Source organism: Salvelinus namaycush, chromosome 19, assembly GCF_016432855.1.
Source record: "Salvelinus namaycush isolate Seneca chromosome 19, SaNama_1.0, whole genome shotgun sequence".
In the NCBI taxonomy this organism is placed as follows: domain Eukaryota; kingdom Metazoa; phylum Chordata; class Actinopteri; order Salmoniformes; family Salmonidae; genus Salvelinus; species Salvelinus namaycush.
In genome coordinates, this window is record NC_052325.1 from 49,627,860 (window position 1) to 49,655,070 (window position 27,211).

The 27,211-nt window shown below is 40.7% G+C and overlaps 1 protein-coding gene across 1 annotated transcript in view; it reads right to left on the reverse strand.

Moving 5' to 3' along the window:
- Positions 1 to 26,924, reverse strand: part of LOC120064045 (melanophilin-like) — a 94,087-nt gene extending 67,163 nt beyond the window's left edge. Inside the window, 2 exon segments of the mRNA XM_039014356.1 lie at positions 487 to 708; positions 26,797 to 26,924. Coding sequence (XP_038870284.1) covers positions 487 to 708; positions 26,797 to 26,924 — 350 coding nt within the window.
- Positions 26,925 to 27,211: the final 287 nt, after the last annotated feature.

Sequence of the window (27,211 nt, forward strand, 5' to 3'; positions counted from 1 at the left end):
ATGCGGGACACAGAGATGAGGTAGTTATTAAAAAATCATGGTAAACACTATTACACAGAGTTAGTCCATGCACATTATTACGTGACTTGTTAAACAAATGTGTACTCCTGACCTTATTTAGGTTTGCCATTTCAAAGGGGTGGAATAATTATTGACACGAGACATTTCAGCTTTTCATTTTTAATTAATTTCAAGAAAATTCTACAAACAATCGATTTTAAATTCAGACTGTAACACAACAAAATGTGGAAAAAAGTCAAGGCATGTGGATACTTTCTGAAGGCACTATATAGTAGCATTACAGTTGTTGTGCTAATGTCCTAACCTTTAGCATGTTTCTTCAGTTCACCTGGTCATACGGCAGGGGTCGCACACCCGGCTGACATACTTTTTGTTGTAGAGGCTTCAGGCCCTAGCATGTCAGCATATATTCGCGTGAAGGTTGTTCTACCGAGATGCTAGCGTCAGTATGTTTCTCCAGCTCACCTGGACATGTGGCAGGGGTCGCATACCCATCCGCACTCCTTCTTGTTGTAGCGGCTGCAGGCCTTGCAGGCGTACAGCTGGCAGTCCAGACACTGGCGCTTGCTGTTGACCAGGAACTTGAAGGGCTGCAAGCAGCGGATGCAGTGGGACTCTGTCAGGCTGGTCCCAGTGCCCAGCAGCTCTCTCTTGGTGTCCTCCTTCTCTAGCTGCGTCTTTAGCTCCCTGCAAAATACACAAGGATGGATGGATAAATTGATTGACAGAGAAATATAAACAGAAGATGATGGATAGCTTGGCAGAGAGGCTATAGTGCAGAGATTATCAACTACAATCAGCCGAGGGCTGATTTTTTTCTTGAGAGGATGGTCAGTGGGACAGAAAATAGTTACAAATAATTTGTAGACTGCAAATTGACCGCAAGAAGCCCAAACAGATATAATATTAGACTAAAACAGAATAATTTCAAACCTTGCTTGAATTTGTATACAATCACATAGAATGAGTATACCAAACATTAGGAACAACTTCCTAATATTGAGCTGCACCACCGCTTTTGGCCTCAGAACAGCTTCAATTTGTCGGGGCATGGACTCTACAAGGTGTCGAAAGCATTCCACAGCTGGGCACTGGGACAGGAATGCTCGCCGATTTTGACTCCAATGCTCCCCATAGTTGTGTCAAGTTGGCTGGATGTCCTTTGGGTGATGCACCATTCTTGATACTCCCAGGAATCTGTTGAGTGTGAAAACCCCAGGAGCGTTGCAGTTCTTGACACAAACCGGTGTACCTGGCAGCTACTACCATACCCGTTCAAAGGCACTTAAATACTTTGTCTTGCGCATTCACCCTCTGAATGGCACACATTCAAAATCCATGTCTCAATTGTTTCCAGGCTTAAAAATCCTTGTTTAACTTGTCTACTCCCCTTCATCTACACTGATTGAAGTGGATCTAACAAGTGACATCAATAAGGGATCATAGGTTGCACCCCCCCAAAAAAGCTAGATTTTTTTTGTCTCAGAAAACTTAGGGGGCCAAATAAAATCACATGCGGGCCAAATTCACAGTTGGGGAACCCTGCTGTAGTGGATGGATGGATGGATAGACAGACAGAAGTAAAGACAGAAGAATGGACATATGAAAAGAAAAACTGACAGTAGATAGGACAGACAGTAGATTGATTATTCTATACCAGTCACAGGAGTTGAAGACAATGGCCCAATTTTTATGTAAGCCTGCAATCAGTCCCTTTCCTATCCTGTAATATGTTCAGTGATGGACCAAGGCATGCGTATCCTTGGGCTATCCAAAGTAATGAAGGGCCACTGGTATCTATAAAGGCTTTATATGAAGAGAGACACGGCTCACATCTGTGGTTACATATATTTTACATAAGCTGCAAACATGGCCCTGGGAAATAAGTCCGTGAGGCCATGTGAGCCATCTCATAAACAGCAACATGACTAGCCCAAAGGCTAAAATGCTATCACTTTGCAGATGGAAACCGAAGCATTATTGCTTCCTTTAAGCGGTACCATATGTTTAGTTTTTTTTGCCAAATATCAAAGCCCTGCTTGCTTGTAACAATAAAAGACAAACGTAACATATTTACAATCCATGGTAAGGGAATGGTAAATGTCATAATGTGCTTCTTGAGTGAAAACGGACTTTTAGCTCGAACTTGTAGGCTTATGCTACGTGTCAATCTGCATTAAGCCGATTCGTTCACAACTGGCTGGTGGCTGCATTGGAGTTCTCGGTATAAGCTGGAATCATGGAGGTTTTAAACTCAGCAGATTGTGGGTTCTCCAACCTGGGGAAAGTCTAAATCCCTGCCACAACTAAACCCCTGCATATCAAATGTCAACTGCTAACCTTATGAGACAACAGGTAATAAGAGAGAACTAGGAATATACGCGGCATCAGAGGTAGACATGGAGAAGGCTAACAATTAAATTTTCTATTTTCCACATCAAAACAAGTGATTTTGGGGGGCTGAATGAGGGTAATTTGAGCCAGTTGAAACTGGTTTCCCTCGTCTGTCTCTCGCATTGTGGTGGATTGCAGAAAGTACTTGGTGGCCATCTTGGCCGTTTCTGAGGCATGCTAATCCAATAGTATGTGTCAGTAATAACGCACAACATGCATATTGATACAGTACCTTAACTGCACTGGACTTGTAGAGTTAGTAGAGCCTGACAGAAACATTCTAACATTGGACATAGAGTTGAAGTTGGAAGTTTACATACACCTTAGCCAAATACATTTAAACTCAGTTTTTCACAATTCCTGACATTTAATCCTAGTAAACATTCCCTGTCTTAGGTCAGTTAGGACCACAACTTTATTTTAAGAATTTGAAATGTCAAAATAATTGTAGAGAGAATGATTTATTTCAGCTTTTATTTCTTCCATCACATTCCCAGTGGGTCAGAAGTTTACATATACTCAATTAGTATTTGGTAGCATTGCCTTTAAATTGTTTAACTTGGGTCAAACGTTTTGTGTAGCCTTCCACAAGCTTCCCAAAATAAGTTGGGTGCATTTTGGCCCATTCCTCTTGACAGAGCTGGTGTAACTGAGTCAGGTTTGTAGGCCTCCTTGCTCGCACACAATTTTTCAGTTCTGCCCACAAATTTTCTATAGGTTTGAGGTCAGGGCTTTGTGATGGCCACTCCAATACCTTGCCTTTGTTGTCCGTAAGCCATTTTGCCACAACTTTGGAAGTATGCTTGGAGTCATTGTCCGTTTGGAAGACCCAATTGCGACCAAGCTTTAACTTCCTGACTGATGTCTTGAGATGTTGCTTCAATATATCCACATAATTTTACTTCCTCATGATGCCATCTATTTTGTGAAGTGCACCAGTCCCTCCTGCAGCAAAGCACCCACACAACCTTATGCTGCCACCCCCGTGTTTCACGGTTGGGAAGGTGTTCTTCGGCTTGCAAGCTTCCCCCTTTTTCCTCCAAACATAACGATGGTCATTATGGCCAAACGGTTATATTTTTGTTTCATCAGACCAGATTACATTTCTCCAAAAAGTATGATCTTTGTCCCCATGTGCAGTTGCAAACCGTAGTCTGGCTTTTTTATGGCGGTTTTGGAGCAGTGGCTTCTTTCTTGCTGTGCGGCCTTTCAGGTTATGTCGATATAGGACTCGTTTTACTGTGGACAGACCTGTTTTCTCCAGCATCTTCACAAGGTCCTTTGCTGTTGTTCTGGGATTGATTTGCACTTTTTGCACCAAAGTATGTTCATCTCTAGGAGACAGAACGCGTCTCCTTTCTGAGTGGAATGACGGCTGCGTGGTCCCATGGTGTTTATACTTGCGTCCTATTGTTTGTACAGATGAACGTGGTTCCTTCAGGCGTTTGGAAATTGCTCCCAAGGATGAACCAGACTTGTGGAGGTCTACAATTTTTTTTTCTGAGGTCTTGGCTGATTTCTTTTGATTTTCCCATGATGTCAAGCAAAGAGGCACTAAGTTTGAAGGTAGGCCTTGAAATACATCCACAGCTACACCTCCAATTGACTCAAATGTTGTCAATTAGCCTATCAGAAGCTTCTAAAGTATTACATAATTTTCTGGAATTTTCCAAGCTGTTTAAAGGCACAGTCAACTTAGTATATGTAAACATCTGACCCACTGGAATTGTGATAGAGTGAATTATAAGTGAAATAATCTGTCTGTAAACAATTGTTGTAAAAATGACTTGTGTCATGTACAAAATAGATGTCCTAACCGACTTGCCAAAACTATAGTTTGTTAACAAAAAATTTGTGGAGTGGTTGAAAAATGAGTTTTAATGACTACAACCTTAGTGTATGTAAACTTCCGACTTCAACTGTACATTAAATAAACTCAAATTGTCCTTGATCTCAAGGACCCAATAATACATACAGCTGGAAGCGTTGCTCTTATAAGGTGATATCATGATGTTCACCTGCACTATTAGAATACAGAGAGGCAGACTTGCAACACCCCTAAGCAACACATTTTTTTTGTGGTAGTTATTAGGATCCCCATTAAGCAGCTACTCTTCCTGGGGTCCACAAAAAACATGAATAGACAAGAACAGAACTACAACTAAAAAAAATGGCACACAAAGCCTACATATCAATACATACATAGAAAATACAGTATCTAGGTCAAATAGGGGAGACGCATTGTGCTGTGAGATGTTGCTATTTGGTTTGTTTTTTACAGACAGGACTACCAATTTGTTTGTTCCAGAATGAGGGTAGGAAAATTCTTGGAGGCAGACATGACACGGTTTAACTGTGCTTAGACCCTATATTTACTGTAAATTGTAATTAAGACAGAGATGATATAAAATAGCATACCACTCAACTCAACCATTTCAGTGCGTTATTAGAGGATAAAGTCAATAATGTAAGACTAATACATGTTGTCTTAATAACACATGGAACCCAGAGAAGGGAGACATAACTTGCTTTACAATGTCCAGCAAATCTCTTGACATCATATAAACACTGAATGTGTACATCAAAGAAATCGTACATAAAATGCAAACGCTTAAACTGTATACAGTAGATGCCACAAATGCAATAATTTACAAGGTTTAGAAACAAGTAGGGTGAATTCATATATATCAGGTCTTCACATTCAAATTGCTGCAAAGAAACCACTGCCAAGGGACACCAATAATAAGAAGAGACATACTTGGGCCAAGAAACAAGAGCACTGGACATTAGACCGGTGGAAATCTGTCCTTTGGTCTGATGAGTCCAAATTTGAGATTTTTGGTTGTCTTTGTGAGACGCAGTAGATGAACAGATTATCTCTGCATGTGTGGTTCCCACCGTGAAGCATGGAGGAGGTGGTGTGATGGTGTGGGGGTTCTTTGCTGGTGACACTGTCTGATTTATTTAGAATTCAAGGCACACTTAACCAGCATGGCTACCACAGGATACTGCAGTGATACGCCATCCCATCTGGTTTGCATTTAGTGGGACTATCATTTGTTTTTCAACAGGACAATGACCCAAAACACCTCCAGGCTGTGTAAGGGCTATTTGACCAAGAATGAGAATGATGGTGTTCTGCATCAGATGACCTGACCTCCACAATCACCTGACTTCAATTGAATTTTTTACAATCGCTTTTCCAATTGACATGGTTTGGGATGAGTTGGACCGCAGAGTGAAGGATAAGCAGCCAACAAGTGCTCAGTATATGTGGGAACTCATTCAAGACTGTTGGAAAAGCGTTCCAGGTGAAGCTGGTTGAGAGAATGCCAAGAGTGTGCAAAGCTGTCATCAAGGCAAAGGGTGGCTACTTTGAAGAATCTCAAATATAAAATATATTTTGTTTAAAACTTTTTTGGTTACTACATGATTACATATGTGTTAGTTCATAGTTTTGATGTCTTCACTATTATTCTACAATGTAGAAAATAGTGAAAATAAAGAAAAAACATTGAATGCGTAGGTGTGTCCAAACTTTTGACTGGTATTGTATATCTCACTAGGTCAGGATTTTTAAGCCTCCATACAGTGCCTTCGGAAAGGTTTCAGACCCCTTCACTTTTTCGACATTTTGTTAAGTTACTGCCTTATCCTAAAATGGGTTAAATAAAATAAAAAATCATCAGCAAGTCCAGCCAGAGCCTGGACTTGAACATCTCTGGAGAGACTTGAAAATAGCTGTAAAAACATTTTTTTAAATCAATTTTAGAATAAGGCTGCAACCTAACAACATGTGGAAAAAGTCAAGGGGTCTGAATACTTTCCGAAGGCACTAGTTCTAATGTGTTCATGATATTTGTAATTTCCCTAATTGCATGATGGTGATAGTTTTTAGTGTGATTTCCTTTACTGTCCATTGTGGTACTTAAAACCGTATTATAATCTTCCACCATAATAATTGAGTAATTTGTTGCTTGTGAGCTCAATAGATTACTATATAGATATTTTCTAAGAATTGTGGATCATCATTATTTGGACCATATAGATGAATTAGCCAAATCTGTTTTTGGTCCAATAGCATATTTAAAAGGATCCACCTTCCTTGAGGATCTGTTTGGACAGTTTGCCCTGGCATGAGTTGAACACAGCCAATCCAACAGTTTCTGAAAAGTTGTCACTTCCTGAGATCTGTTTCAAATGTTTTTTTAAGTAGTTCCTTTCTCAGATATGTATTCAAATAGTTTTTAAAAAAGTAGTTACTTTCTGAGATCGGTAGTCAAATAGTAGTAGTCACCTCCAAAGTAAATATTTGTTCTCACAATTTAAAAAAAACTATAGCTATCCCAGGTCTGCAAGGTTCTGAACCTTTCACTGAATACACCCCTGGTTAACAGACTCATGCCATGATATGGGGTCATGCTTTTCGAACTGTGCACAGTTCTCAGGAGTCAGAATAGGAAGGCTACTGCTTAATAGCTATGCCCGGTCAGCAAGATGGGGCCTCAGAGATACAGCTGTGAGGCATTGGCAATGGGATATAAAATGTATATCTGTTAAATCTGTCCTCTGAAAGCCCAAATCCCAGGGGCTTGGTATATATCCTGTGCCTTCCTGATTTGAATAGCGAGGATATCCGCACCATGGGCAAAGTCTTAGCTAGTTGCATGGAGGCGTGTGGCAGCATCGTCTCTCAAGGTTCCATTCAAGACCCCTCTGGTTAGAGATCCGGAAGATACGCACCTGGAAAAATAACTACCTTACAATGAAGGCTAGATGTGACATGTGACATATGCAAGTGTTAACATGTTGTTTTTTGTTGTTTAAAAAAAAAGTTAAAAATCATCTTTATCATTAATATGCTATGTCAATAAAAGCAATTTAACTGTCAAAGAAGACTGCCTTGGAATTTTATTTCGTGCAAACTAATAAAAAACAATGTTTTGCACATTGTCTTTTTTTACTTCAATTTTAGCATGCTATAGATACAGTAGATATTTATGTTTTTCTTTTCAATGTGATCTTTAGTGTAGACAGATTGAGCCAAGTTTGAGTCTGTGTGTAAGGGTTCTAAAAATTAAATAACTTTACAAGTAGACCCAGATATTTGAGAGGTTTTATAAAATACACAGGATTAGCATGTCCCTAGGATTACATTAAACTAAATTGATTATGACCTTAAACTAGAAAGTTCTGCTTAGCTGGCACTCCTTGGGAATCCTGGTATGGGAGCCAGACATCCACATTCTGGGAAGATCCAATTTAGCAGAATGTTCCCATACAAGGATATCTCCTGGATGCCCATCAACACCAGCCCCCCCCCCCCTTTCCCACACACATCCTTCATAGCTCACATTAAGTTAAGGGGAGTGAAAAAGAGAATCATAAAACCATCACATAATAGTTTCCAGAGACTGAAAAGCAACCCACGGTTCAGAGCAGACTACTAAGCATTAAGAGCCATTTTCCCTTTCGATCCCAAAAACCTCGGCTTGATTTGATAAATCTTTGGCCAAACAGTTCTGCTAAATGGACCGGTTTCAACATTGCAGTTACATAATGCGGGGATCAATGTGAATGCATATACACAAGAGTAAGAGTGTTTATCGTAAGGCGTTAACCCCGGCGTCCTGGCTAAATTCCCAATTTAGCCCCATTTCCATCATGGCCACCTAATTACCCCTTCATTCCTAATTGTCACATAGTATCACACCTCACCTTTCCTCTATATAAATGCAATCAGTTATTATAATATTATTCAATTAAAGCTTCATTCTGGGATTCGAAAAACAACCAAATGGCCATCCCGCCACTTGTTTTGGTATGCAGATCATCCCCAGCTTACAATTGGCTCATTCATCCCCCCTCCTCTCTCCTGTAACTATTCCCTAGGTAGTTGCTGTAAATGAGAACGTGTTCTCAGTCAACTAACCTGGTAAAATAAGGGTAAAATAAAAAATACAGCTGACAGATGGACCTAAGAAAATGTAACCCCTCTCAAATGCAAATGAACCTCTAACGAGGATTAGCTGTCAACGGATGTTTATTGACTCTTTAAAATATTATCTAACCCATAAGCTACGCTGTGAAATGAAATGATAGAAGAAAAGCAGAAAACAATGCTACAATAATTGGGATTATGACTTGAGTTTTAAAGTGGAACTGACAGGGTTTTAGCAACATGAAATCTTATGAAAATCAGCTCAATATACAGCCCCAGGAAGAATATGAAGCCTTTAAAAAGAAATCTGACAAGCAAGCAAATAGATATGGTAATTTTAAAATGTTATTAAATTCATAGAATGTTTGAGAATGACGTAGAGTAAGCCATTTGTGAAATTCCTATAGAAATAAAGAGTGGAAACGCAGCCGTGCGTTTGGACAGTTAATAGACACTGCAGTAAATTAAACATCTGTCTTGTCTAGGACCGGAGTCTACACAGACCGGTGCGCCATTGCCAATCAGAGCTACAGCAGGCCTATATGCAAATAAGCCCTTGTGTTGCCAACAATATTTAGTGGGTTTTCAGACCCCTCCAGCGATTTTAATTGGTAAAATTTTCTAGCGACAAATTCAGCTACCTACACGGGCCTATCATTATTCACTTTGAACTGGACTGTGTGTTTACAGGCAGTAGCAACAGTATGCGTCACGCCCTGACCTTAGAGATCCTTTTTATGTCTCTATTGTGGTTTGGTCAGGGCGAGAGTTGGGGTGGGCATTCTATGTTTTGTGTTTCTATGATTTTCTATTTCTATGTTTTGGCCGGGTATGGTTCTCAATCAGGGACAGCTGTCTATCGTTGTCTCTGATTGGGAACATACATAGGTAGCTTTTTTTCCCACCGTTATTTGTGGGAAGTTGACTTTGTTTAGGGCACGTAGCCTTTGAGCTTCACGATTTGTTTTGTATTGTTTATTGTTGTGTCGGCGTCATTTCTAAAATAAAGAGAAAATGTAGGCTCACCATGCTGCACCTTGGTCCTCATCTTTCAACAGCCGTGACAGTGTGACTTTAGATCATTGAAAAGCGTTTGCCAAAAGTCACAAAATACATCTGAATGGATTTCTGCAAATATGTAAATACCACAGGAGTACTCTCACATTTGGGAACTTTACAGTTCTATTGATCAAACAACCATGAAAAGGTAAGCTCTCTCCCTCAATTGCCTATGAACATCCACAACAACTAGATCAATAACTAATGTTAGATAGAGCGAGATGAGCTAAAATCTTACAAGAGAACAATAGATAAACCCACTCAATCTTTCTCAGCTTGTAGACGGCCGTCAAAATTGCACTTATGAACGATGGGGAATAATAACCTGCCTGCCCGTCTGCAGCTTGTCTGCCAATGCATGCTTGTCCAAAACCACATTTTGACGACTGAATGGGAACCCATTTGATCGATGGCAAATACACTTGATTGACAAGTAAGAGTTATGTAAACTGTCAGCATAGCTTTCTAGCAAAGTGATTCACATTTCTTGCTAGTTAACCAAACGACACCTGGATCTCTAGCTGTAGCCACAGAAAAGTAATATGGGGGGAGAAGTTGGCAAATCATCCACTCTTCCAATTAAAACAGCCTCCCAGCAGATTGTTAACACTAGGCTCCTTGTTTTTAGCTTGCATAAATACAGTTGAAGTTGGAAGTTTACATGACACATTTAAACACAGTTTTTGACAATTCTTGACATTTAATCCTAGTAAAAATTCCCTGTCTTAGGTCAGTTAGGATCACCACTTTTATTTAAAAAATGTGAATGTCAAAAAATTTGTAAAGAGAATGATTTATTTCAGCTTGTATTTCTTTCATCACATTCCCAGTGGGTCAGAAGTTTACATACACTCAATTAGTATTTGGTAGCATTGACTTTAAATTGTTTAACTTGGGTCAAACATTTTGGGTAGCCTTCCACAAGCTTCCCACAATAAGTTAGTTGAATTCTGACCCATTCCTCCTGACAGAGCTGGTGTAACTGAGTCAGGTTTGTAGGCCTCCTAGCTCGCACGTGCTTTTTCAGTTCTGCCCAAAAACTTTCTATGGGATTGAGGTCAGGGCTTTGTGATGGCCACTCCAATACCTTGACTTTGTTGTCCTTAAGCTATTTTTCCACAACTTTGGAAGTATGCTTGGGGTCATTGTCCATTTGGAAGACGCATTTGCGACCAAGCTTTAACTTCCTGACTGATGTCTTGAGATGTTGCTTCAATATATCCACATAATTTTACTTCCTCATTACGCCATCTATTTTGTGACGAGCACCAGACCCTCCTGCAGCAAAGCACCCCCACAACATGATGCTGCCACCCCCGTGCTTCATGGTTGGGATGGTGTTCTTCGGCTTGAAAAGTTCCCCCTTTTTCCTCCAATGTGATTATGGCCAAACAGTTCTATTTTTGTTTCATCAAACCAGAGGACATTTCTCCAAAAAGTACAATCTTTGTCCCCATGTGGAGTTGCAAACCCTAGTCTGTTTTTTTTTATGGCGGTTTTGGAGCAGTGGCTTCTTCCTTGCTGAGCGGCCTTTCAGGTTATGTCGATGTAGGACTTGTTTTACCATGGATATAGATAGTTTTGTACTTGTTTCCTCCAGCATCTTCACAAGGTCCTTTGCTGTTGTTCTGGGATTGATTTGCACTTTTCACACCAAAGTACGTTCATCTTTAGGAGACAGAACGTGTCTCCTTCCTGAGCGGTACGACAGCTCCGTGGTCCCATGGTGTTTATACTTGCGTACTATCGTTTGTACAGATGAATGTGGTACCTTCAGGTGTTTGGAAATTGCTCCCAAGGATGAACTAGACTAGTGGAGGTCTACAGTTTTTTTTCCCCGGCTGATTTATGTAGATTTTCCAATCATGTCAAACAGAGGCACTGAGGTTGAAGGTAGGCCTTGAAATACATCCACAGGTAAACCTCCAATTGACTCAAATGACGTCAATTAGCCTATCAGAAGCTTCTAAAGCCATGACATAATTTCATGGAATTTTCCAAGCTGTTTAAAGGCAGTCAACTTAGTGTATTGTAAACTTCTGACCCACTGGAATTGTGATACAGTGAAATAATATGTCTGTAAATAATTGTTGGAAAAATTACTTGTGTCATGCACAAAGTAGATGTTCTAACCGATTTTCCAAAACTATGGTTTGTTAACTTATTGTCAATAGGGGGCGCTGTTTTCACTTTGGAAAAAATCCTGCCCAAATGAAACGGCCTCATACTCTTTTCTAGATCATACAATATGCATATTATTATTACTATTGGATAGAAAACACTCAGAAGTTTCTAAAACTGTTTGAATTATGTCTGTGAGTAAAACAGAACTCATTTTGCAGCAAACTTCCATGTAGGAAGTGAAAAATCTGAAAACGAGGCTCTGTTTCAGGGCCTGCCTATTCAATTGCCTTATATTTATCGATACGCATGTGTGACAGGTTAAAGGAAATACTAATAGCCTGTTATACATTAAAAAGTATTAGTAAGTTCATAGTATGTGAGGATCTTAAAACATCTAAGGTTAAGAAGATCATGCATTCAGTATTAGTTGATAGATTGATAACATTTATATAATTGTGTTAAAATCCGTCAAGCATACAAAGGGTACGAATTGTGAGAGGAATGTGTAAACGTTATGTTGATTACTTTATTTTGTCGTGGGTAAAAGCTTCACTTCCACTTCATACGCCTTCCACTAGATGTCAACAGTCAGTGGAAGGTGGAATGGGGTGTCTAGCTTGATCTGAGGCCGAACAAGAGCTTTTGGAGTGGCAGGTCAGGAATTGTCTTTGTCTACCAAGGCACGACGCGGAGCTCGACATTGGCTTCTGAAAAGCGTTACGTATACACGGCGAATATCTCCGGCTCTGATTTTATTTGATACATGTGATAATAACATCATAAAGTAGGTTTTTTCAACCGAGTTTTATCAGTTTATTCAACGTTTATTGGGACTTTTGGAATTTTCCGTTCTTTGCGCCAAGAGTTGATGGGCATGTTCGCGCCACATGGCTAGCCAAGGTTGCTAATTCGACAGAAGAAATGGACATTCTAAAACCAAACAACGATTTATTCTGGACCAAGGACTCCTTGTACAACATTCTGATGGAAGCTCAACAAAAGTAAGAAAACATTTATGATGTTATTTCGTATTTCTGTGTAAAATGTTGAGTCCTATTCTCCGCCGTTTTGGTGAGCGCTGTCTTGCAATAACGCAAGCTGTATGTTATGGTAAAGTTATTTTTTAAAATCTAACACAGCGGTTGCATTAAGAACCAGTGTATCTTTCATTTGCCATACAACAAGTCTTTTTATGTAAAGTTTATGATGAGTTCTTTGGTCAGATTAGGTGAGTGTCCAAAATATATCTGGAGATTCTGGTGAATCGATGCTACGTATTCACAATGTATAATCAGGATTTGTAGCTCTACATATGCACATTTTCGAACAAAACATAATTGTATTGTATTGTATAACATGAGATGCAGTTATAAGACTGTCATCTGATGAATTTGTTCAAGGTTAGTGATTAATTTTATATATTTTGCTGGTTTTTGCGATCGCTACCTTTTGCTGCTAATAAATGCATTTGTGTGTTTGGCTATTGTGGTAAGCTAATATAATGCTATATTGTGTTTTCGCTGTAAAACACTTAAAAAAATCGGAAATATTGGCTGGATTCACAAGATGTTTATCTTTCATTTGCTGTACACCATGTATTTTTCATAAATGTTTTATGATGAGTATTTAGGTATTTCACGTTGCTCTCTGTAATTATTCTGGCTGCTTTGGTGATATTTTTGATGGTAGCTGCAATGTAAAACTATGATTTATACCTCAAATATGCACATTTTCGAACAAAACATAAATACATGTTATAAGACTGTCATCTGATGTTGTTTCTTGGTTAGTGACTAATTTTATCTCTATTTGGTCGGTTTTGTGATAGCTACCTATGCGGTAGAAACATGGTGAAAATATGCGGCTGAGTCTTTGGCTATTGTGGTTAGCTAATAGAAATACATAGTGTTTTCGCTGTAAAACATAAAAAAAATCGGAAATGATGGCTGGATTCACAAGCTGTTTATCTTTAATTTGCTGTATTGGACTTGTGATTTCATGAAAATTATATTATATGATATCCCTGTCCCTGTCCCGTTAGGCTAGGCTATGCTATGCTAGTCAGCTTTTTTGATGAGGAGGATCCCGGATCCAGGAGAGAGAAGTGGTAGAGGTTTTAACAAGACATTTGTGGAGTGGTTGAAAAACAAGTTTTAATGACTCCAACCTAAGTGTATGTAAACTTCCAACTTCAACCGTAGATAAGCTAGCCTTTTCTTGGTAAGCCATACTTGTGATTTTTGTTGAGCACCCCTCCATTGCTTTGTTTGCAAAAGCACGAAGGCCCACCTGAACAGATAAACTAGCCTATTAACACCGTTATGACTGACTAGTGATCATTGCTCTTGCAGTTTGATTGTTTTAACATTCCCAGCCTTGGTTACATTCATCTGTTTTTGTCCAAAATATTGAGTCATTGAAACTGAAACAGTGCATTCCAAATGGGTGGCGGGAGCAAACAATGTACCAGGCCAGCTGTGATTTACAACCTGATAGCAATATTTGTTGGACTACCAAGAAATGTATTATATAAATGATATTATTAATGCGTTGAAGTCACAACCTGATCTGTAGACCTGTGCTTGTCTACACACCCCCACCAGGTGTCTCCCATTTCCCCCATTATCCCCTGTGTATTTACACTGCCGTTCAAAAGATTGGGGTCAATGGGAAATGTCCTTGTTTTTGAAAGAAAAGCAATTTTTTTTGCCCATTAACATAACATTGATCAGAAATACAGTGTAGACATTGTTAATGTTGTAAAGTCCCTTTTTCAGGACCCTGTCTTTCAAAGATAATTCATAAAAATCCAAATAACTTCACATATCTTCATTGTAATGGGTTTAACACTGTTTCCCATGCTTGTTCAATGAACCATAAACAATTAATGAACATGCACCCGTGGAACGGTCGTTAAGACACTAACAGTTTACAGACAGTAGGCAATTAAGGTCACAGTTATGAAAATGTAGGACACTAAAGAGGCATTTCTACTGACTCTGAAAAACACCAAAAGAAAGATGCCCAGGGTCCCTGCTCATCTACGTGAACTTGCCTAAGACATGCTGCAAGGAGGCATGAGGACTGCAGATGTGGCCATAAAATTGCTAAAAATTGCAATGTCCGTACTGTGAAACGCTTAAGACAGCGCTACTGATCGTCCTCGCAGTTGCAGACCACGTGTAACAACACCTGCACAGGATCGGTACATCCGAACATCACATCTGCGGGACAGGTACAGGATGGCAACAACAACTGCCCGAGATACACCAGGAACGCACAATCCCTCCATCAATGCTCAGACTGTCCGCAATGGGCTGAGAGATGCTGGACTGAGGGCTTGTAGGCCTGTTGTAAGGTAGGTCCTCACCAGACATCACCGGCAACAACGTCGCCTATGGGCACAAACCCACTGTCGCTGGTCCATACAGGACTGGCAAAAAGTGCTCTTCACTGACGATTCGCGGTTTTGTCTCACCAAGGGTAATGGCCGGATTCGCGTTTATCGTCAAAGAAATTAGCGTTACACCGAGTCCTGTACTCTGGAGCGGGATCGATTTGGAGGTTGAGAGTCCGTCATGGTCTGGGGCTGTGTGTCACAGCATCATCGGACTGAGCTTGTTGTCATTGCCTGCAATCTCAACGCTGTTCGTTACAGGGAAGACATCCTCCTCCCTCATGTGGTACCCTTCCTGCAAGCTCATCCTGACATGACCCTCCAGCATGACAATGCCACCAGCCTTACTGCTCGTTCTGTGCGTGATTTCCTGCAAGACAGGAACGTCAGTGTTCTGCCATGGCCAGCAAAGAGCCCGGAACTCAATCCCATTGAGCACGTCTGGGACCTGTTGGATCCGAGGGTGAGGGCTAGGGCCATTCCCCCCAGAAATGTCCGGGAACTTGCAGGTGCCTTGGTGGAAGAGTGGGGTAACATCTCACAGCAAGAACTGGCAAATCTGGTGCAGTCCTTGAGGAGGAGATGCACTGCAGTACTTAATGCAGCTGGTGGCCACACCAGATACTGACTGTTACTTTTGATTTTGACCCCCCTTTGTTCAGGGACACGTTATTCCATTTATGTTAGTCACATGTCTGTGGAACTTGTTCAGTTTATGTCTCAGTTGTTGAATCTTGCTTTGTTCATACATATATTTACGTATATGTAAATATGTTAAGTTTGCTGAAAATAAATGCAGGTGACAGTGAGAGGACGTTTATTTTTTTGCTGAGTTTATATCTGAAAGATCAGGAAACATTTGTTAGTTTTTTTACATGTATTTAACCCTGTATTTTGGTCACTAAACAGCCTCCATATACTGTATACTTCCATAATTGTTTTGACAGGTACTGGGGGACTTTCAGACGAGTCTTGTGAGGCCCGTGGGCTTCCTATAACAAAACAACTGACATGTAGGTGTTCGTGAGAGTCACCTTTACACAGAGGGGTCATATTCATTTTGTAGGCCAAACCGTTTGGACGTTACAGACTATTTTGTGAGAAGACTGATTTCTTCGGGAAGTCTCATGGTCTGACACATCGCTCTAGCTCTTTCACCTTTCACTGCAGATGCAAAAGTGTTACAAAGCTGGATGCGGTGGATTGAGACGCATCCAATGCATAAAAAAAAAAAACATATCTCGAGCTTAAACTGATGGACTTTTATGGGAATGTTCTTATTATGCTAATTAGATTTCCGCGGGGCACAGACATCGACCTTAGAGGGTTAATGGACTTAATCAACAACAAGCATCATGACAAAAACAGCTCTAACTTTAACAGAGAACACGGAAAATAAATAGCTGGATCAAGACATTGGCAAAGTGTGTGGCAGAATTTGGAAAGGAAGAGGAGACAGTGAGTTGTTTGTGTTTTGGGAAAGAGAGACCAGGAGAGGAGAGAGAGAGAATCTTGTTTTTCATTCAGAGTTTGAAATAGTGTGGCTAAAATTGGCCTTGTGACTGTGACATGGCTGTGTTCCTCTCTACAACGGGAAAGAAAATTCCACGTACATTCCAGAGCCGTAGAGAGACTCATGGCATGGACAACATAGACCATCAGCAACTGCAACCAAGCATGCTTAGGCCTACTGTGTATAGCTGTGATTATAGCTAAAGCTTCCTAACCACAACAAACAACCACACTGAATATGGATACATGGGAGTTTAATCTGGACACAAAATGGACCGTTAGTCCTGTTTTATTGCTACTGTGCATCTATATTTTTGTATTTTCTCTATATTAAGTTAGAGACATGTGGAGCAGCAGGTCAGCATCATGGCATCTGGGGACTTTCTGCAAATCTGCAAAAGAGCTCTGAGTATGCCAGGAGTGATTGGTTGATTAGATCAGTTTAGATTTCTGACCAAAGGGCAGGGCGTGTGCCAAACTGGTGCTTCTTTCTCTGCTATGTCCCTTCCTTTTCTGTCTCTCTCTCTCAAACCCAACCATACACACAAATAAGACCAGATGCACAAAGGCACATGTACAGTACATATGTGTGCACACAAGCACACCCCAGGCATTCCCAAACACCTGTAGAATATCAATATTTCATATCTACGATTAATCATCCGACATGTTACTACCGAAGAATTACAATCATTTAAATGCTTAATGTAAAATATGTGACATGCAAGTTTAAAAACCAGACATGGCATTTAACATGTTAAATATCACTTTTTATTCATTATGAACACATGGGAACCAGCAGCTAATCTATTTACAATGGGTTATGTAACAAGGACATATCACATAGGAGGAATAAAAACAAGGACTGCGTCCCAAATGGCACCCTATTCCCTAAACGTATCATAAGTCATCGATAAAAGACAGTACTGTGCAGCCGTCTTCATCGACCTGGCCAAGGCTTCGACTCTGTCAATCACCGTATTCTTATCGGCAGACTCAACAGCCTTGGTCTCTCAAATGACTGCCTCGCCTGCTTCACTAACTACTTCTCAGATAGAGTTCACTGTGTCAAATCGGAGGGCCTGTTGTCCGGACCTCTGGCAGTCTCTATGGGGGTGCCACAGGGTTCAATTCTCGGGCATACTCTTTTCTCTGTATATATAAATGATGTCGCTCTTGCTGCGGGTGATTTTTTGATCCACCTCTACGCAGACGACACCATTCTGTATACATCTGGCCCTTCTTTGAACACTGTGCTAACAAACCTCCAAACAAGCTTCAACGCCATACAACACTCCTTCTGTGGTCTCCAACTGCTCTTAAATGCTAGTAAAACGAAATGCATGCTCTTCAACCGATCACTGCCAGCACCCGCCCGACTAGCATCGCTACTCTGGACTGTTCCGACTTAGAATATGTGGATAACTATAAATACCTAGGTGTCTGGCTAGACTGTAAACTCTCCTTCCAGACTCACATTAAGCATCTCCAATCCTAAGTTAAATCTAGAATCGGCTTCCTATTTCGCAACAAAGCCTCTTTCACTCATGCCGCCAAACATACCCTCGTAAAACTGACTATCCTGCCGTTCCTCGACTTTGGCGATGTCATTTACAAAATAGCCTCCAACACTCTACTCAGCAAATCGGATGCAGTCTATCACAGTGCCATCCGTTTTGTCACTAAAGCAGACATATACTACCCACCACTGCGACATGTATGCTCTCGTTAGCTGGTCCTTGCTACAAATTCGTCGCCAAACCCACTGGCTCCAGGTCATCTATAAGTCTCTGCTAGGTAAAGCTTTGACTTAGCTCACTGGTCACCATAGCAACACCCACCCGTAGCACGCACTCCAGCAGGTATATTTCACTGGTCATCCCCAAAGCCAACACCTACTTTGGCCACCTTTCCTTCCAGTTCTCTGCTGCCAATGACTGGAACGAATTGCAAAAAATCCCTGAAGTTGGAGACTTATATCTCCCTCACTAATTTTAAGCGTCAGCTGTCAGAGCAGCTTACCGATCGCTGCAGCTGTACACAGCCCATCTGTAAATAGTCCATCCAACCAACCAACTACTGACCTCATCCACATATTTGTTTTTGTTTTTCTGCTCTTTTGCACACCAGTATTTCTACTTGCACATCCTCATCTGCACATATCACTCCAGTGTAAATTGCTAAATTGTAATTACTTCACCACTATTTTGATCTATTTATTTTCTTACCTCCTTACTTCATTTGTACACACTGTTTACAGATTTTTCTATTGTGTTATTGACTGTATGATTGTTTATCCCATGTGTAACTTTGTGTTGTTTTTGTCACAGGGCTTTGCTTTATCTTGGCCACGTCGCAGTTGTAAATGAGAACTTGCTCTCAACTGGCCTACCTGGTTAAAAAAAGGTGAAATAAAATACATTAAAAAAAAAAAATGTGGTGTCCTACTTTTTTTTGTGTACACATAGGGCTCTGGTCAAAAGTAGCGCACTGTAAAGGGACAGGATGCCATTTTGGACAAAGGCAAGTTTTCCGAAGGAAATGAGTGGCTTGGGTCACAATCACTCGGCTAATGTTGTAAAAGACTTGACCAGAAGGGTATCCTATGAAGCAGGTTTGAGGAGTTAGAGATGTAACTTCGGTCAAATGAAAGTGTCTCACCGTTTAGCCAGATAAAACTATACTAAATATAATAACATGTCACCGAATAACTGATTAAAAACACACTATTTCTCAAAAGGTCTACAGTAGCCTCAACAGCACTCTGTAGGGTAGCACCATGGTTTAGCCAGAGGACAGCTAGCTTCTGTTCTCTTCTGGGTACATTGACTTCAATACAAAACCTAGGAGGTTCATGGTTCTCACCCCCTTCCATAGACTTACACAGTAATTATGACAACTTCCGGAGGACGTCCTCCAGCCTATCAGAGCTCTTGCAGAATTAACTGACATGTTGTCCACCCAATCAAACAATCAGAGAATGAATCTAGTAGTAAAAGCATAAGCTAGAGCTAGCTAGCACTGCAGTGTGGTGAAAAAATGTGGTGAGAGAAAGACAATAGTTGAACAAAAGTTGAACAGTTTTGAACAAAATGAAGGAGAAGCTAGAGAGAAATAGAGAGAGAGTCATTTTTTTCACTTTCAATTTCACTTAAAGTTGAAGTCGGAAGTTTACATACACCTTAGCCAAATACATTTAAACTCAGTTTTTCACAATTCCTGACATTTAATCCAAGTAAGAATTCCCTGTTTTAGGTCAGTTAGGATCACCACTTTATTTTAAGAATGTGAAATGTCAGAATAATAGTAGAGAATGATTTATTTCAGCTTATATTTCTTTCATCACATTCCCAGTGGGTCAGAGGTTTAAATACACTCAATTCGTATTTGGTAGCATTGCCTTTAAATTGTTTAACTTGGGTCAAAAGTTTTGTGTAGCCTTCCACAAGCTTCCCACAATAAGTTGGGTGAATTTTGGCCCACAGAGCTGGTGTAACGGAGTCAGGTTTGTGGGCCTCCTTAATCGCACACGCTTTAGTTCTGCCCACAGATTTTCTATAGGTTTGAGGTCAGGGCTTTGTGATGGCCACTCCAATACCTTGACTTTGTTTTCCGTAAGCCATTTTGCCACAACTTTGGAAGTATGCTTGGGGTCATTGTCCATTTGGAAGACGCATTTGCGACCAAGCTTTAACTTCCTGACTGATGTCTTGAGATGTTGCTTCAATATATCCACATAATTTTCCTCCATGATGCCATCTATTTTGTGAAGTGCACCAGCCCCTCCTGCTGCAAAGCACCCCCACAACATGATGCTGCCACCCCCGTGTTCTTTGGCTTGCAAGCCTCCCCCTTCATCCTCCAAACATAACGATGGTCATTATGGCCAAACAGTTCCATTTTTGTTTCATCAAACCAGAGGACATTTCTCCAAAAAGTATGTTCTTTGTCCTCATGTGCAGTTGCAAACCGTAGTCTGTTGTTTTTATGGTGGATTTGGAGCAAGGCTTCTTCCTTGCTGAGCGGCCTTTCAGGTTATGTCGATATAGGACTCGTTTTACTGTGGATTTAAAAAATATATATTTTTATTTTATTTCACCTTTATTTAACCAGGTAGGCTAGTTGAGAACAAGTTCTCATTTGCAACTGCGACCTGGCCAAGATAAAGCAAAGCAGTTCGACACATAAAACAACACAGAGTTACACATGGAATAAACAAACATACAGTAGAAAAATCTATATACAGCATGTGCAAATGAGGTAGGATAAGAGAGGTAAGGCAATAAATAGGCCGTGGTGGCAAAGTAATTACAATATAGCAATTAAACAATGGAATGGTAGAATGTGCAGAAGATGAATGTGCAAGTAGAGATACTGTGGTGCAAAGGAGCAAGATAAATAAATAAATACAGTATGGGGATGAGGTAGATTGGATGGGCTATTTACAGATGAGCTATGTACAGGTGCAGTGACAGCTGGTGCTTAAATCTAGTGAGGGAGTGAAGAGTCTCCAGCTTCAGTGATTTTTGCAGTTCGTTCCAGTCATTGGCAGCAGAGAACTGGAAGGAGAGGCGGCCAAAGGAAGAATTGGCTTTGGGGGTGGGTGCTGCAATGGTGACCAGTGAGCTGAGATAAGGCAGGCCTTTACCTAGCAAAGACTTGTAGATGGAGCCAGTGAGTTTGGCGACGAGTATGAAGCGAGGGCCAGCCAACGAGAGCATACAGGTCACAGTGGTGGGTAGTATATGGGGCTTTGGTGACAAAACGGATGGCACTGTCATAGACTGCATCCAATTTATTGAGTAGAGTGTTGGAGGCTATTTTGTAAATGACATCGACAAAGTCGAGGATCGGTAGGATGGTCTTGTTTTACGAGGGTATGTTTGGCAGCATGAGTGAAGGATGCTTTATTGCGGAATAGGAAGCCGATTCTAGATTTCATTTTGGATTGGAGATGTTTAATGTGAGTCTGGAAGGAGAGTTTAGTCTAACCAGACACCTAGGTATTTGTAGTTGTCCACATATTGTAAGTCAGAACCGTCCAGAGTAGTGATGCTGGACAGGCGGGCAGGTGCGGGCAGTGATCGGTTGAAGAGCATGCATTTAGTTTTAATTGCATTTAAGACCAGTTGGAGGCCACGGAAGGAGAGTTGTATGGCATTGAAGCTCATCTGGAGGTTAGTTAACAGTGTCCAAAAAAGGGCCAGAGATATACAGAATGGTGTCGTCTGCGTAGAGGTGGATCAAAGAAACACCAGCAGCAAGAGCGACATCATTGATGTATACAGAGAAGAGAGTCGGCCCGAGAATTGAACCCTGTGGCACCCCCATAGAGACTGCCAGAGGTCTGGACAACAGGCCCTCCGATTTGACACACTGAACTCTATCAAATAAGTAGTTGGTGAACCAGGCGAGGCAATCATTTGAGAAACCAAGGCTGTTGAGTCTGCCAATAAGAATGTTGTGATTGACAGAGTTGAAAGCCTTAGTCAGGTCGATGAATACAGCTGCACAGTAATGTCTCTTATCGATGGCGGTTATGATATCGTTTAGGACCTTGAGCGTGGCTGAGGTGCACCCATGACCAGCTCTGAAACCAGATTGCATAGCGGAGAAGGTACGGTGGGATTCGGAATGGTCGGTAATCTGTTTGTTAACTTGGCTTTCGAAGACCTTAGAAAGGCAGGGTAGAATAGATATAGATACTTTTGTTCCTGTTTCCTCCAGCATCTTCACAAGGTCCTTTGCTGTTCTGGGATTGATTTGCACTTTTCGCACCAAAGTACGTTCATCTCTAGGAGACAGAACGCGTCTCCTTCCTGAGCAGTACGACAGCTCCGTGGTCCCATGGTGTTTATAATTGCGTACTATTGTTTGTACAGATGAACGTGGTACCTTCAGGCGTTTGGAAAGTGATCCCAAGTATGGACCAGACTTTTGGGGATCTACATTTTTTTCTTAGGTCTTGGCTGATTTATTTAGATTTTCACATGATGTCAAGCAAAGAGGCACTGAGTTTGAAGGTAGGCCTTGAAATACATCCACATGTACACCTCCAATTGACTCAAATGATGTCAATTAACCTATCAGAAGCTTCTAAAGCCATGACATCTTTTTCTGGAATTTTCCGAGCTGTTTAAAGGCACAGTCAACTTAGTGTATTGTAAACTTCTGACCCACTGAAATTGTGATACAGTGAATTATAAGTGAAATAATCTGTCTGTAAACAATTGTTTGAAAAATAACTTGTGTCATGCACAAAGTAGATGTCCTAACCGACATGCCAAAACTATAGTTTGTAAACAAGAAATTTGTGGAGTGGTTGAAAAAAGAGTTGTAATGACTCCAACCTAAGTGTATGTAAACTTCCAACTTCAACTGTACTTAGCTAGCAAATGCGGCTAGCTAGTTTAACCTACTGAAACACCCTGCTCAAACAGAGGGATGCTATGTTAGCTAGCTGCCTATGACTTTCCAACACAACACTGGAACTCTTCCAAGTCAACGTAACGTTAAGCTTTTGGTATTACTAATTTATTGCCACTGGGGCTCGCCGGTGTAACTGCTTACTGACTGTACACTAACATTACTGCATGATTGTAGCAGGTTTACCGACGTGTTAGTTCTATTAGCTATGCTGACTATGACATTGTAGGCTGTTTGTAGAGGTTTGGCTTGGAAAGGTTCTCTCGCCTGGTCACATACAGCTGATATGTTGTGCATTGAAGTCCACAAGCGAAGGGAAAAGAAGGAATACAATGTGGCTGTTATGAAAGGGAACTCTGTTTACGCGTGATCAGGGGTGTATTCATTCTGATTCTGTTGAAAAACATTTCTTAAACGGAAGCAAACGGAACAAAACAGGGATAAAAATACCTGAATTTGTCCAATAGAAACACTTGTTTGCAACTGTTGGACTAATAATTACATTATTGTTTGTGTAAACTGTGTTGTTGGCTAGCTCCAATGACACAACACTCTCCTGACGAGAGAGCACATTTTCTAATGTGAAATCGAAATCGCCTGGCCTCATTAGCTCATTGTATGGATATATCCAAATAAATGTCACTAGAAAACAGCTAAAACAAATGCAAATGCAGCTACTGTTGTTATTCTGTCTGCACTGTTTGATGTGACAGTAAGTTAGCCGTAGTTGGCTAGCTAGCAAGCAAGGGACAAGAACGTTTCCAGCCAGTATGGCAATGGAACATTTAGAAAGCACATCAAATTTGTCTCTCGACCTATGTTCACCTGCGTTGTATGCTTTCATTCATAGGCTAGATTGTAGCAACCTAATGATGGGTATAGGGGAAATTTGAGTATCATGTAGTAGCCTAAACCTATTGCTGTTACATTAAACTGGGTGAATGGAATATGAATGAGAGTCATCCAATATGCTGTAATAGAAATAAGGCCATGCTCATTTTAAACGGCACTGGCCGCCACTGAACTCCACTTATCCTGAATGAAATGACTGAGCCATAAGTTAAGGATCAATGAAATCAGATCCCCTCCCTCTTGCAAAGATGACGTCATCATCCCCTTCATTTGAGGAAGACGACTGATTGAATATTTTTATTAATAAATTAAAAAAGGGTGTTAAATGTTTTAGTATTAAAATATATCCCATTACACATTTTAGTAATGACAATGTATTTTAAACTTCACGCACAGTAACACTTTTTGTACGACTTAATAAAATAATTGTATCGATGTGCTTGTGGATTGATAAGTACACAAGTTGAGAAGTAATAACATAAGGACAGCACTTCTAAAAGCCTATTTCACACCATAGCCTGCTGAATTTGCAATATAACTTTTATTTTCATTTTGATTTCGGCACAAATGAATATGTGGCACTGATTCGCCCTTGGATTAATGTTTCAACATTGTCTCAATGAAGAGTTTGGCGTTCGACTAGCAATGTGCAACATGCACGCGCAGTTACAAGCCTGCTAGAGTCAGAGGCAGGCGGACGAGCAATATCCACTGTCGTAGTATGGATGAAGCCGGAGCTGGAATGTGAAGCTAACTGAAGCTGGTTAGCGTTAGAAAACCCTGAGTAGATATAGCTTGCTTTGTAGGATACCTCTCTGGTGTGATCAGACATAGCATGTTGTCCACAATTATATTAGGCTACTAAGTGATAGTGATCCACGGATGATCCAGGATTGATTGTTTGCTGATCAACTGGAGTCACGTAGGAATCCAACATGGTATATACTCCATCAGAGGCCTAGATGTGATGTCAAAAAGTGTAAATCCAAGTGGTTGGTTTAGGATCTGCATACTGCATATTGGGAGAGGTAAAGAAACAAAGGTAAGGCATTAAGCAAAATCGAAGGTAGGTCAATACCGTTGCATAAACCCTTTGCATGAATCCGTCTTGCATGGCGTTTGAACACATCATAAGCACAGTGCATCCCTTTGAGTAACACATTCATGCAATTAGTAGTTCATTAGATTCAAAACGACTGACTAACCGATTATTCAACAATAGATCCTATCCTTCACCATTACGAGGATCAAAACAAATCTGACCCTGGACCAGCGGTTACATGGAACTTTGTCCAATTCTGCATATTGGATGAGCAAGATTTAGACTTGACCCAGCAGAACTAATCCACGACACAGCCAGGGAAGGTCCCATTATCCCCATCCCACCATGCTTATCTCTCCCTACCATCAGAGGCGCTCCAGAGAGTCATGTGATGGCCGGGCTAGGCCGAGCAGTGCCTCCCGGAGTCTGGACATAGTCCACATCGTCTGCTGACTCCTGCATGGCACAGATAGTCCTGAGACTCATTACCTAGAAACCCACACAGCGTGAGAAGGGAGAGTCAATGCTCTTCATAACATTGCTAGCTCTGACCTGACTCCTATGAGAATCAATGCATCTTACCACAAGTAAAACAATATTTTTTTTTACCAATTGGTTGCCTTTTTATGATATAGGAGGGTATTTTTGTAAAATGTTCTAAGGTGTTTGACATATTTTGTTTAATTAACGCCAAACCATACAAGTGAGGTGAACCTTCAAGTGGAACAAATGTGAGTGTCAAACCACAATTGGATCATGCAACCTTGTCTTTATGGAATAATATCATGAACTGCCCAATCAGCTGACTAGTAGACTCCATCTCTACCAGAGAAAAACACACTGGGACATCAGGAATGTGTCAATTATCTGGCATTACACAGCTGGGCTACAGAACAGGTCATGTGATCTGTGGCTCACTACCAGGCATCCCAGTAGAGCTTAGATATATAAAGGCCCTGTATCAGTGTTTACTATCATGCCTACCCACTGGGTACAAACAGGTTGAAAGGACATTGCTTTAACGTCTTGTTAACATTGTAGGATTATCATTGTATCAACATGGAAATCAAACTGGATTTGAAAAATTCAATTTTGGTCTTGCCTGAAATCAAAGACCATCACAGGCGTCAAGGTTTTAGTTAATTTCACGTTAGTCTAAAACGCTTGGTTGACATCATCAGAGGGAGTTAAGGGAACAACAAGTATGTACCGTATGTACTGTATAATGCATTTGACTCTGATGTGAACCTTGAGGTCACTCCTAATCCCAGTCTACAGAAAACTGCAATTAAAATGAGACGGATTAACACGTCTCCTGGAGAGAGAGCCGTCTGAACCAACAAAATATCCCGATCTGCACTAATCTACACTATTAATCTACGTGGTCACACAGTGTAAATTCAATGGTGGATATATTCAAAAGTAGCCTTTGTCAGCTGGACCCAACTCTGCTATTCTCTGGGTAGAAAGAATGTTTCCCTCAACAAAGTGGAGTGATAATCCCTATTCCAATTTTATGGCATGTCTATAGACTCCGATATATGGTCAAATGTATCAAAAATAATGACATGAAATGAATAACTGATTGATCCTGCATGGTAAGTGATCTTTAAAGTTGCTGTTCCAAATTACAGAGCAGTAAACCTCTGACATTTCAACATATCCAGTAACTCAATTAGATTGTTACTAAGATATGACATTGTTAATTCTTAGGCGAGATCAGTCACTGGTAGACAGAATAGTGATGAATAGCAAATATGATCCAATATGCATAATATTTGCATACTACTTCAATATAACATACTGAAATCAAACCAATAATTTGGCAACAAAAAAACAACAAACTTCTTAAATTGAAACATATAAGAGAGCCCCTGCCTTTATTACGAGTCCAGCTCTTGGTAATGTTTGCTTTCATTTCAACAAAGTAGAGATGTGTTTTTTTTGGGAACCAACAAACCTCTATGTTCAAATAAAAGGAAAAACAAAAGGATCAATAATATATCAAATGAAAAGGGGTTTGCCTACCCCAGTCTGTCCTCCTCTTTCTTCCTCAAGTCAAAGTCTCTCTGGACGACCTGAAACACGTGCTGGGCCTCCTCCTCTGTCAGTGTGGAGAGATCCAGCTTCTTTCCCACAGCGGTGGTAGGCATCATGGTCACCTTGGGCGCCCGGGGACCATTCACTGCTTTATATTGGACTGCAAGAAGTGGGAGAGAGAACCAGTTAGATTGCCACCATAGCGCAACAGAAAGACACAAGACAAATGTTTACTCAAAACCATTATAATACAAAACGACAGTGTCATCAAATATAGATAAAAACGACATGGAACAGCAACTCAACCAAGAAAAGCCAAATCCCCTAATAACTACTACATAAAACACTACAGTTGATGTTCCAAAGTCAATGTTTGATACAGCTGGATGGAGTAGTAAAGCTA